Raw genomic sequence first — 13,429 nt, 5'->3', positions numbered from 1 at the left:
AAAGAGACAACAGCAGCAAAGACGTGTAGAGATGGAGAGAGAGACAAAAGTGGAGCACGACACACACACACACACACACACACACAGCAAGGCAGTAAACTCTTTACTAGCCCGTTGCCATGGTTACAACATCAGATTTAAAGTGTCTGTGGATGTGGCGAGGATGCCTATTGTGGAGGAACGCTGGATGTTAACTGTGTGTTCAAAAGACTGAAAACAAGCTCAGATCTTATCTGCACGCTTGATTAATGAGAGCAAACAAGAAGTCTTATCACGAGCGACAGGGACTACACAAAAGGGCTCCACCTGTGAATGCTGTATTGTGGAGACGGAGCCTCAGGAAAAAAAACTAAATAACTCATTTCAGTCTACTATAGCTGCAATTAACTATTATGTCTACTAATCTGCTGACTATTTTGTAGATTAACTGATTAGTTGTGTGGTTCATAAAATGTCAGATAATGGTGAAAAATGATGATCAATGTTTCCTAAAGCCAATGATGAAACTATTCTTTCTGTCTTTCAACAATATCTGTACATGGCGGCTACAGTATGGTTAAGGTTGGGGAAAGATTACGGTCATGGCAAATAAAATATGGTTCAGACAAGTAACACTCACATGAGACTTATTAAAGTTAAATTCAAATGCATAGAAACAACATATTCTCACTCCCAATTCATGAAATACAGCAGCTGCTTTAGTGCCCATACACTTCAAACTATGATTCAGCAGGTACCCCTCTCGTGTCAGCCTTGCATGTGCAGGGCTCAGCAGTCAAGTTAGTAATAATGAGTACAGAACATTTGGGTAGGTTTATTAAACTATTTTTTAAAATAATAAAATGATGACCTTTTTCGTACTCTGTACCCTGGGTTTTGACTACATGATCTTGTGGCACAGACCGCCACTTAAGGACATTTTGTGTCATGTCTAAACATTTTCAGCTTTTCACTTGTCATTTAATGCCGTTTAGTCTGACACATTTTCTGAGTTTTGAACTCTGAAATAATAGGAAGGTGAAGGGTGCTTTAGTGAAGTTCTTGGTCATGATGATCATCATGGTTAACATGAAATGGTCACCATTTGGTTAGGTTTAGGCAGCAAAATGACTTAATAACATAACACATAGCCATGTTATTCATTCACCTGTTGGGGAGACCAACATTTGGAAATTTGAAAATGCTGCCCTCTATCATTCTGACATTCAAACACCACTTTTAAAATAGGCCATTATGAAGAATATAGCTGTTTTCATCCACATCAGTTATGGTCAAGACTAGCAATGTTCAGGCCTCTCCATCTCTGGACCAACTTCCTGAGAGGATACTGACCTACATCAACACTCCCTGTCCTAATGGAGGCCAGAGCAGCTGCAGTTGGTTAATGGGCTTAAAGCGGGAAGCGGGAAACAGGTGTCAGGCAGGGTAGTAGTTCCCCACCCAAACACAGCTGAGACTGAGGCCAGGTAAGTTGTGAGTGACGTGGCAGGGTGACTGGGTGGCCCCTGTCCTCCTGCCACAGTCACAATATGGGCCAAGCAGGCGGAGTCAGCTACAGTCAGGGAACCAGGTTAAGCCCAGGGGGATTGTGAGGGAGCCATATGCTGCAGACACACACACACACACGCTCACACACAGGTGATTCCATGGTGCAGATGGTCAGTTTGCTGACGGTGATCTGCAAAGCTAATGAAGACTGACGTGGTGGTAGTGTAAAGGTTGAACACAACAGGTAGTGCTGAGATGCCTGCAGGATTTTAGTGCTAGGCATAAGGAAAAAGGGAAGATTATTTGATTTTAACTTTGCATTTCAAGAATAGTGTTGAAATGTCAAGAATTAAGTTGAAATACCATACTGTCCTATTCCCACAATGCAAACAGAAAAAAAAAAAAATCTTTCCCCTCTGATTTATTTTTTCTTATGCCTGGCACCAATACTCATCAACTTCTTCCTCAACATTTCAACTATATTCTTGACATTTCAACTTTATTCAGCACTTCAGCTTTATTGTCAACATTATTCTCAACACTTCAACTTTACTCCCAGAATTAAGAATTAAGAGAAATCTTTTTTCTCCTCATCCCCCACCCCCTTATGTCTGGCCCTAATACACTTCCATAAACCTCATAATTTTCTGCAGAGAAAAAAGTTAAAAATGTTTTTTAAAAAGTGGTGAAGTTGTCAGCCACCTTGTGACCTGCAATGCCCACCACGAATTACAGTCTGACTGAAAACAACAATCTGCCAGGAGCAGCAGGTCTGCCAAGCATTTACCAGTCTTGTCTGCATTTGGGTGTGATAATGTTTTTTTTGGGCTTTGTGTATTTGTAGGTTTATACGAAGAACAGTGTCACAGGTAACTGAGGTTGCAGAAGAGCAGACATCTTTCAAATGTCAAAAACTCAATACATAAAGACATCCATTATGGAGGAATGCTGGATGTTGCTGGATTAAAAGAACGTGATTAGAAAAATAGCTCTTACATATCTAGCGAGGGTGCTGGAGGGAAATAGCCTAACAGAAAGAACCGGAGTCCCAAGTCAGTTCTGAGATTAGTCAGGCTCTGAAATGCTACACAAATGCATCACCCACAGACTGCTTCTACACTGGCTGTTTCATAAACAGACACAATCAAAATGACAAAAGACTCAGTTTCATACATTTTTCGAAGACTGACTTTAAGTGTGATGAATCTGCATAAAAGCAAGCAGGTAGTTTGATGCTTGAGTGTCTCTTGCTTCTTGAATGACAAAGACATCAGCTTCTGAGTCAATTCTTCCAAACTGCCAGTCAGAAATGACCATTTCACCAATAAATAACAGTATTTAATGATCTTAAGATGAAGAATTGCTTCTTTCAATGAATGATCATCTAAGTCCTTAGCGTAGATGAAGTTCACCATAACAACCAAAGCTGTTAGATAAAGGTGAATGACAGAAAAAATTATTTTCACTTACAGGCAACCAAGATTAAATATCATTGCATGATCTCACCTGACATGACACACAGCTGGTCAGGCAAACTAAGTCACATCTGCTGACCAGTTGTACAAAAAGACAACAAAGTAGACAACAATGAAGTGGTGTATATTGCAAGTGTGTTGTACTGCAAGGAATTCTGGTTTGCATGCAGTGTCCGACGGCATCAACTACCCTAAACATTTTGACCAAACTCCCAAACCTCTGACAAAGCTTACCCATGTAGCCTAGCCTCCACTTGGAAAAGGCCACAATGCTGCTGCCTATCCAGAAGTATTCTTCGACCACGCCGGACATGGAGACCTGCTGCTGGCTTTTTAACTGAGCCACCTCCTTCTGTTTCTCCTTGTCCCCATCTGAGGAGAAAGCCCCTTTAGCCGGAGGCCCGGGCTTGTCTCCGGTGGCGGCCGCGGTAGTGGAACGCATCAGGGCTGAAGAAACTGGGCCAATGGGGAAAAAGCTGTTCTTCTTGGATGTGTTCATTGGGAACAAATAAGATTACAAGTTGCTGCCTAAAAATTGAGAGGATGTTCCCATGAAAATGTGATTCTGGGTAAATTAGGTCCACGAAATAGACATTTACCTCCAGTAATTTTGAGTAAATGTTCTTTTTGGGTAATGTTCTATATCCTCGTTTTATTCCTCCTCTTTAAAAACTAAATTAAAGTATCTTCAATAGTATAACTTTCTGGTAGTTTTCTTCCTCAGTTCCAAACAGAATTCAAAGAAAAAAGCCAACAGAGAAAAACTCCTCTCCGTCTCCGAACGGTATCAACAGTTGGTCAATAATTTTGTGATGTTATTGCCCCAGCAAACCTGCTTATTGCACCGCCATCTCTTCAATATTCTTCCATCTCAAAGACCAAAAAGATGCAGCAGCGTGTTTCCAAAGCTACAATTTGTCTTCATGCTGTGCCATCATTTTCTTTATTTCTTCCCTCTGCTAGCATTCATCAGTGGCGCTGAAAACGGCTGGCTTCTTATGAAAGAAAGACTGTGGCGGCGTTGACAGGAAGCCGAAAAGACATGGAAGCACAACACACAAACGGTAAACTGTGCAACATGTGTTGGGCGGGCAGAAATCCTAAATCCCTGGGAAGCAGTAATCCTGGTCTAGGAGATTTGCTAAATGTGTGGAGTGAAACGCATTGACCCGAAGTAAAAGACAGAGAGGAGGGAGGGGGGCACATGATGGAGCCCTAATAAAGATGTAGCTACTTTTAAGCTACAGGAACAATTAAAGAGCCTGTTTGGTGTCAGAAGGAGTTTCCTTTAACCACTCTGGACAGATTGAGCTCTAATATTTCCACACCTGTCTCCACATGAAACAATCCTTTTATCAATTACCCTGCACCCTCTCCGTGTCTCTGGCTGCCTTACTAAGGCTCTGCATTCTCATCAGTGCAGACTGAAAACTACCTTTCATTCTCTCAGTGTGGATGTGAATCCTTTAAGCAAACATGATCAAGCAGTTACAGCAGTTCTCATTACTTTACTTTTGGCTTAAATGTCAGTGCCACTATACTTTGCCCGTTTTCATACGGCTTCAATACTTTCACTTAAATTTGCTCTGGCAGGTAAAACTCCATTACAGCGCTACCTCCAAAAGCATGTACAACTGAGGACTGTAATAGGTCAAGTTCCAGGCTGACTCCTGACTGTGCGATGCAGCAGTCTGAGCACGTTATAAGCGGCGTCAAACCGAGTCAGACCTCTAGACCTGGATTTCTGACCAGACAGACAAGCAGGTGCCAGCTACTGAATATGGAACAGTTTCATTTACAGAGCTGACGAAATCTGACTATGAGCCACCATAAAAGCCCTGCGCTAATGTGGCTGCAAAACTGTCTTCAGCAGGGAACCACGTGAAAGCAGAACTTGTAGGTTGTGCTGCAGAAATAACCTCATTCAAAATCACATTAACATTTGGTAAAAATTGTTAAATGTAAATTGCTTCAAATTCAGCCCCTGGACAAAACTTGGCAATTTATCCAAAACTTCTAGACAGGGTAAATACTTTTAAAGGTGCTTACAGACAGCAGAGATTACAGCTAAAAAGCTGAAACAGTAACATTAGAATATGGCATGCTGCATAAAATAAGAACGATGGCAGCTGCACATATGGGGGAAATAGAAGTTCAGTGAATGAAATTGCTGATTGCTGGTGACATATGCAGTAGGTCAGATCCAGGCACACCAATGTCCTTTATAACTTGTTGGACAAGTTCCCTGTGGGGACATTTTGACCCTCCAGCACAAGAGCCAGGGATGGAACCACAGCCTTCACAAATGAAAACTTTAAATTTTAACATGAGCATTCCACAAGTTAAACACAAGAATACTTATGACATGAGTCTTTCTGACATCCTGCAAACCTTTAGCGTATGCACAGTATTTCTCAGGGATCAGCATCACACCAAACTGAATATCAAGCAGCTAGAAGGAGATTTATGCTCAAAATGGAGGCAGTTGCAACTTATCTTCAGCAGGACACCTTTCACACAGGAGGATTTAACCCAGCTAATTCACATGTAAGAGGCATTTTAACACAAATAGGTGCCGATAAACCACATTGTGTGTGTTTGTGTGTGTTTAAGGAGTCAAACTGAGGGAGAGATGTGGTCACTGTAGACCCAAAGTTAAAAGCAAAGCAGCAGCTGAAGCCGATCACAATCAGAGGGGTTTCTGCTCGACTGAAACCGCATCATCTCTGTGAAATGAGACTGCCGTCTGAACAAGACGTGAGCCAGCTTCATGCCAGGTGGAGTGAGAAACTGAATCTGCAGGCCGATCACTGGACTTTTATGAGTTTCTGAAGGCTGGCAAAGCACCATCATTTTTAAACACAGACGGCTAAAGCAAACACTGAACATTTAAAATGTGTTCTTTTTCATGCAATAAAACCATATTTGGTGCCTCTTAGAACTTGTAGAGGAAGCCTCTGATAAAAGATCAACACAATATGACAGGAAATATAGTCACTGAAAAGTTAAAATATTTACACAAGAAGTAGTCAGAGAAATTAAAATGTATCATCTAAATCATGTCAGTTTTTCATCAAAGAACTACAACCTTATGGACTCCACTGGCTGCCACTAAAATGGAATCATTTAGTCAACTTGAATTTCCACTTTTCATTATATTGAGCCTGACTTGTAAGCAAAAATGTTCGTCTAATGTGTAAAAATCTTACAGAGATATTAGGCTTCCTAGTGTGGGCATGAGATAAGCTGGAACCCTGTGTTAGAGGGATATGGTGTAACACTACCATATCCCTATGGTGGCGTGTCTGCTCCACAGATGTATTAAACACAGGAGACCAGATGCAAAGATGGCAACAAGTCAGTTCAATGAGAACTGCTCTCCTGGTGCATACGGCAAAAATGTGTATGTGACCCACTGAATATGCATGGTAGTGTTTCTCTTGGTTTGTCCCTCCCACAAGTTCCTGCTCATAACATCACTTTTTTAAAAAATTGTGTATTAAATTGTGGTGACCATTTTTCAAATGGAAAAGAAATAACCGCAAAAAAAAAACATAAAATGCCTCCATACTGCTCGTCTGGCATAATCAAAGTCTCCTAAAGCCTCGACATGCCATTCAGTTGTGCACGCACACCGTCACACCCAGTTCAGAAGGTGTGCATGTGAACATGGCTCAAAGCTAAGAATCATGGGCTAAGAACATGGTGTTAATGATGTTTTTCAAATCGACTTGGCATGTTGGGGCTTTCAGAGACTTGGATTACATCAGATGAGCAGTATGTTGTATTCCATTCACTTCAACTGTTTGGGAGATTCTGCAACACTGTTTTCCTGTAAAACTCCAGCAGTGTCTTCTGGACTAAAAAACTAAACCAACCTTCAATCAGCATGAGAGTGAGTAGATGAATACTGAATTTCCTTTTTTGGGTCAACTGTCCCTTTAATTTTTAATGAATTACACAAAAATGTGTAAAAATGCCTCTTCAAATCAACTATTTCCACTTGCTCCTGCAATTTAATTGCAAAAACACCCAAATCATTGAAATATGCATCACAGTTTTTCAGAAAAACTGCCATGAAATCAGGCATTTTAGGCAGAAACAATCCCAAAAATAACCTGTGAAATCCTGGAGGGACTGATAATTGAGCTTGTTTGCAGTTTGAGATTCTTCAACCATGCCGAACAATTTTACAGATGTCTCTTTTATAATGTCGGCCTACGGGGGAAAATGCTTTTTGGTCTGCAAGGGAATTTTTTTTTTTTGCTACAATACAGAAAGTGGCCACTGGGAAAAATCATAAGCAAAGCAGAGTGGCAACATCATATCTTGATTTTTTTTTTTTAAGTAATCTATGGTATGCTTAGGGTTATACAAAATTAAATTACTTGACAATGAAGCTTAAACTTGGCAGTAATTGCATTCTCAAATATTAAATGGTTTAATTCAAGATTGTCAAAAGTATTCAAAAGTCAATATATATTTAACAATATTGGCTAATAATAGTACGGAAAGTACTTATTTAAGATCTTTGTGCAGTTCGTTTTTATTTTTCTACATAAATTTTAGCTTAAAGTAAAGCAAAACAGGTATTTAGTGTTTTTTTTCCCCACCAGCACAATGTGCAGGTTGTTCATTTGAAAAAAGAAGACTGTCCTGTTTTGTGTAACTTTTTTCTTTTTGACATGGGATAGAAACTTTTAAAGGCTGCACTTGATGAGGAAGTAAATACAAAATGACAACAGGTGTTTTTTTCATGCCTCTAGATAAATAATCCTGAGAGTTGAGTTACACGTGAACTTTTTCTCAGATCACCACAAACACAATTGTGATCAGCCCACTGCTGAGGCTTAAAGCACTTCCAATTTAGGATGTTGTCACCAGCGAGACTGTTAAATCTGGCTTTACCTTCCCACTGTGTTATCTATAATTAAACAGAGTGCCTGACCTGGCATTATGTAAAATGATGACCACACCGGGACCGCGTGGGCCCACTCTGTGTCTGCCAACCAGACTACAAGGAGAGGACAGTGCAGTCATCACTCCAGCTGGCTTTGTTCATCACCACTGCTATGTAGCCATTAACTGAAGACAATGATGGAGTTGTGGGGATGCTTTCTTCAATTCGGAATGCCTCTAAAACATCCATCAGATTTAAAGGGTTGTTAACATGCAACTCAAAATCTTATACAATAAGACGCTGCAATGAGAGAGCCTGGTGAGGAATGTGAGCAGACACAAATTCTTGAATTTAAATGAAACAAATGCTGCTGGATGGATAATTTCAGCGCCGAATTATTGAATGTCCATTAAATATCCAAATTAGTTAAATGACATCATATTTTCTCACATGTATTATGCATATAAGCAGGGAAACACAATATGAACAGAATTCTTAATAAAGTGTGGCGTGTCAGCGCCACAGGACCGATCATACGGTTCCTAAACGCGTCATTTGGTCACTTGGAGCATGGTGTGTATATCATTCGGAGTCGCAGGGAAAAAAATTATGAGAATAGAAAGCAAAGAAAAGGAGTAAAACAACTGTTGCTAACTTACCATGACCCCGGGCTTTGGCCTTTATGATACTTTTTCCGAGCAGACATTTTGAAACGCTGTTTTCAAACAGCAAGTTGGGCTTACTGCGTCGTTTTCGCACCTTAGACCAGGTGGCATAAATATGGATTTTCGACGTCTTGTCATGGACATACCAAAGAAGAGCTGAGTCGTGGATACCCGCAATATGTCGCATAACAACTCAACTCTCAAGAGTCTCATTAAAACACTGAATAATAGGCTAAAGCCCGCTTCAGGGAGGGAATTCCTGTTTACTGTAACTATTATGTAAATACTAAACAAAAAATATTACAGGGAAGTCACTATTTCGTCCATAAATATTCACACGTCAGAAATAGAACAAGTCAAAGCTGCACATTTTGCTGGGTCTTAATTTTCAGGTAGCTCTCGCGGGAGAACACACCTGTGTTGCATTCAGGCACACAGCGGAAAATGGGCCACTTCCGCATGTACAATAAAAAAAAGTTCCTGTAAGTCATTAGAATGAGAAGCTCTCACAAAACATGAATTCTAAAAGTATCTAAAATTAAAAGAGCAACATTTTCTCCTCCTTAGCTATTAACTCTATTTTGAGGTACTAACTAATTATTTAAACAAAGATTCTCATAATAACTTAAGGGATATATTTTTTTCATCACACTCATGCAAAGGGACTTCCACAAGTTTCAAATGTTTCTAAAATACAGAAAAGATGAGCTGTTCAAACATACTAAATACAATAATGGCAGACCTGGGTTTGGATAAACATGCTTTTGTAATAAACAGAGAGTGCCGCCTCAGTTTTACAAGCTTTTATTACCGGCTGGAACAGCCAAAATTCTACAATAAATTGATGTACTGTAGTAGCTACTAAACATCTGAACACCTTGTTATTTCACCAAAGATTAAAAAAACTATTATTTTATCGACATGCATTAAGTACAGCTCCCAGGAGACCCTGACAGCCACACCTGCAGCTAAGATTCATGGGATATGTTGTCTTGTTTGATTTTTCAAGCATGCTCGAAAAGTTGATGTCCCGAGGCACTGTCAAGATTTTAGACATATTGGGTCCTAATCCAGCACTCCCAGAAACTTCACCACACACAAAAACAAACAAAACATTCAAATATCTGATTAACTTGACTTTGTCATATTATATTTATTCACAAATAACTATGAGTGAATTACTTTATATCACTTCTTGGTGGTCAGTCTGGGTTATCTCAGGGAACTTTCTTTATAGCGTTTAGACCGTAGGCTCTTCTTAATAAAGTTTTTCATATATATAGTATTGTATAATTTGTTTTTTGTGTTTTTTAATCCTCAGTGTCCTCGGTGACAGCTACAACCCTGTCATGTCCACGTGGTAATTTCAAGTGCAATATGTTGGAACTTGAACAGACTGATATTTCCCCTTGGCATTACAAGTTGTGAACTGCTTAGGATATTTAACAGCTCATACAAAGACACCAACATCATTTTCTGAAATGCATTAATCAAACTGACTTTAGATTTGGATCTTCCAACAAGAGAAACACTGACATGAGTCCAATAGATGTCCAATTTTATATACTTCCACTATGCAAAATTACAGAGATGCAATTACTTGATGGTTGACAGTGAAAACCACTGACATGACAGCTCCCAAGAAGTGAAGCCAAACTATCTTCATTGCCCCCTGGTGGCTGGCTGCAGTGCAGGTCATAAACCTCACCCCCTCCATGTTAGCAGATGGGACATGGGTCAAACAAAAAAAAATCATGTTGAATAAATTTTTTTAGGTAATATTTATCATGCTGATGTATGTTCAAGCATTCATTTTTTTCTGATCTGTTTTGTTGTTGTTGTTGTCGTTGTTGTTGTTGTTGTGATGTGATGGTATAAAAAGGAGGTTTCAAGTAATGATTGACAGCTGAGCTCTGCTCGTGATTGATTTATGTGTAGGCTGGATCTTTATATAAGAGCTCACTGAACACTGATCTCTACTGCGCAGAGGCTGGCATCACATGCCACCAATGCAAGATGGCAGCACCCGCATCTGAGATGTTTTGGCTTAACTTTTGGAACACATACACAAATTCTTCAATGCTTTTTGTTTGTTTGTTTATGTGTTTGTTTGTTTCAATACATTAACACAACACTAGTTAAAGGAGAACTATTTACTGTAATACATAATAAAATTACCACGATTATCAGAGAGTTGAAATACTCACTGCTCTAACAACAACACTCCACTAGCAAACAATGATACCTTTTCTTAACTTTATAGCTATCAAACAAGCAATGCAACATTTTCTTAATTTTTAACCATCTAGCAAACAATGTAACGTTTTAACTTCTTAGCTAGCTGGCAAACAATGTAGTGTAGTGTAGCAGCCAAAAGTTAATACCCCCTCCCCTTATAACATGAGCATCCTGACAGTGACACATTTTTAGTTTTTATTTATTTATTTATTGTCATTTATTATTAACTTGGGTAAACAAGCATTAATCCTTGATTGTGAAACCCAGTCTATAAATTGGTTCTTAAACTTCATACAGGTTGCAGCTCTTTAAAGCAGCATGTTCCACAAAGAACTATCTACATGTTGGTCTTTTAAACCTCCACAAGACATACAGTACATTATAATATAACGCAATTTTGTAAGATGGTGTTGGTCCTCAAGACATAAATTCATAACCACACACAACAAAGTGTGCCCATTAGGTGCAAGTAGGTCAGTGGAAAGTAGGTCAAAGCCCTGGTGGCTAATTTTACTTGGAGTAAATGTCTCCTTACACGGTGTTGTCTGTTTGTGATAGTAATAACTCCCTTTGGAGTCAGGCAATCAGTGAGAGGGCACCGGCACTTGACCATTAAAGTGGACACACGGGTGACCTTCAAGTCTGATTACTGTTGACAAGCAGCGGGAACGCACCCTGAGGAATTCTGGGATCTCAGCATTTTGTCCTTTAATCACTGCTCCCTCACACAGAGAAACCTGTCTGCTGCCGTGCCTGTGTGAGCTGCTGCTCCGGGCTCAGTGCACTGACCGTGGTGCTGAAACGCTCCGACGTGACCGAGCCTGTTTGTTGTACATGTGAGATTCTGCCCTCAAACGTGTTTTTAGTCAGTGAGATGGGACAGTAATGTCAGAGGAAAAGCCACAACTGGGAAATCCGTTTTTATCAACCTAGAAATCACTCATTCTTGAGAACTGGGACAAAACTGTATTATGAGGTGGTTTTGATTTTACTGAATTATACTGGTAAATATATTTTAAAAGATCAAACTCAGTTTTTTTTTGTTAAATGTAGACTCTGTCAGATGGAAAATCAACATTTTCTGAACTTTTTTAGCTATCCAGCAAACATTTTAATGTACTGTTAACTTTTTAGCTAGCAAACAATTAAACATTTACTTTTTAGTTATCCAGCAAACACTTTAATGTATTTTTAACATTTTAGCTGGCTAGCAAACAATGTACCCTTTTGTTAACTTTTTAGCTATTCAGCAAACAATGTAATGTTAACTTTTCAGCTATCTGGAAAACAATGTAACATTGTATTCTTTATTTTACTTTTAGACAAATTTATGTCTTATTTTTTTTATTCATGTCTTTTTTCAATCATTAATTTGGGTAAGCAAGCATTAATCCTTGACGGTGCAGCCCAGTCTATAAATCTGTATTAAAACCTCAAATAGGTTGAGGCTCTTTAAAGCAGTACAAAGAACCAGAAATGATATATTCACTATGACTAAGAAACTATTTAAATGCATGTGCCGGGCTTCAACACAGGAATTCTAATGAGCGGCAAGATAATAACCAGGTATAAGCTTATATATGATTTGTCTCCTCAAAATGATGGAACTGCATGAAGCCTCAGGGACCAGAACAAGTGAGAACACAGGTATATCCACTTAATGATGCTTCACTTTATACCTCTGCAATGACCTGCTTTGTTCTCTCATTTTGCCTGATTCTGGGGTCCTGCTGGCTAAATAACTAATAAGGTTCTCCCTGGAGGACTGGATATCAAAACCAGGAGGGAGAGAAATAATGAAACGTAATAATAGAAAACCATTTGCGGGGGGCACATAACCCTGCTTTTGATTCCAAAGCGATGCTCAGACAGGAATCCACATCTTTCTGACAGTTGCTGTGAGGGATTACTCCAGAAAGCCCTGTCCTAGATATAATGAGGGTGGAACCAGGTGAGAACCTCTCTTCATGCTGAGATTCCAATCCAAGGTGAAAGGCTGCACAGAGAAAGACGTGCCCACAGTCAGATGAGATTTAGCTCTAAAAAAAACAAAAAACAAATTTTCAGTCTCAAATGTTCCTGGAGCTAAAAGAGAAAGATGGAAAGAGAAGCAGACAGTGTTTGCGTTTGTTTGTTTGTGTGTGTGTGTGTGTGTGAGAGAGAGAGAGAGAGAGAGATACAGAGCAATCAACTCCCTCTTGGCAGCTATAAATAACAGGAACAGGATATTACATCAACCTCTACATGGGCACAGGACATATTAGGGCCAGACCAGCTCTATCTGTGGAGTTTATAATGCCCTTGTGCACTTAGCATTATTACTGCTCATTGCATGAAAGGGTTCAGGAGTCAGAGAGTGGTTCTGTTTTAAAGTGCGTGCATGCTGTCCACCATTCACCATTTTAAAACTGTGACGACTCAGTCCGCCAACACCTGCATGTAAAATGTGTCATGTTTGCAAGTGTGGTCCTTTTGATTTCAAAGTAAATATGGTTTTGAAATTATAATAAATCTTACCCTGCCAGTGGTCCAAGGGGCTACAGCCCCGAGTATGAGAGTGATGACAGTAATAGGTGGAGGACTGTAAGAGGAAAGGTTGGGGGGAGATCAAAGTCATCAGGATTCATCCTCTGGGAACCAATTTCAAGCTAATCTGGACAGTA

General features: G+C 39.6%; 1 protein-coding gene across 3 annotated transcripts in view; it reads right to left on the bottom strand.

The window, feature by feature from the left end:
- The window catches only part of plch2a (phospholipase C, eta 2a), a 242,523-nt gene that overhangs the window by 70,914 nt on the left and 158,180 nt on the right, over positions 1-13,429 (bottom strand). Inside the window, exon 1 of one of the 3 annotated variants that reach the window (XM_084721858.1) lies at positions 8,523-8,912. The exons of 1 other annotated variant lie outside the window; for it this stretch is intronic. In XM_084721858.1, coding sequence (XP_084577984.1) covers positions 8,523-8,715 — 193 coding nt within the window. In that variant the 5' untranslated portion in view covers positions 8,716-8,912. Of the gene's footprint in view, positions 1-3,197; positions 3,981-8,522; positions 8,913-13,429 lie in introns of those variants that run through there. One more of the 3 variants, XM_084721857.1, reaches the window with a different exon arrangement.

Source organism: Lutjanus erythropterus, chromosome 6 (genome assembly GCF_056507025.1).
Source record: "Lutjanus erythropterus isolate fLutEry1 chromosome 6, fLutEry1.hap2, whole genome shotgun sequence".
In the NCBI taxonomy this organism is placed as follows: Eukaryota; Metazoa; Chordata; class Actinopteri; order Lutjaniformes; family Lutjanidae; genus Lutjanus; species Lutjanus erythropterus.
The sequence above is the reverse complement of the archived record's forward strand: the minus strand, read 5'-3'. Positions and strand labels throughout refer to the sequence as shown.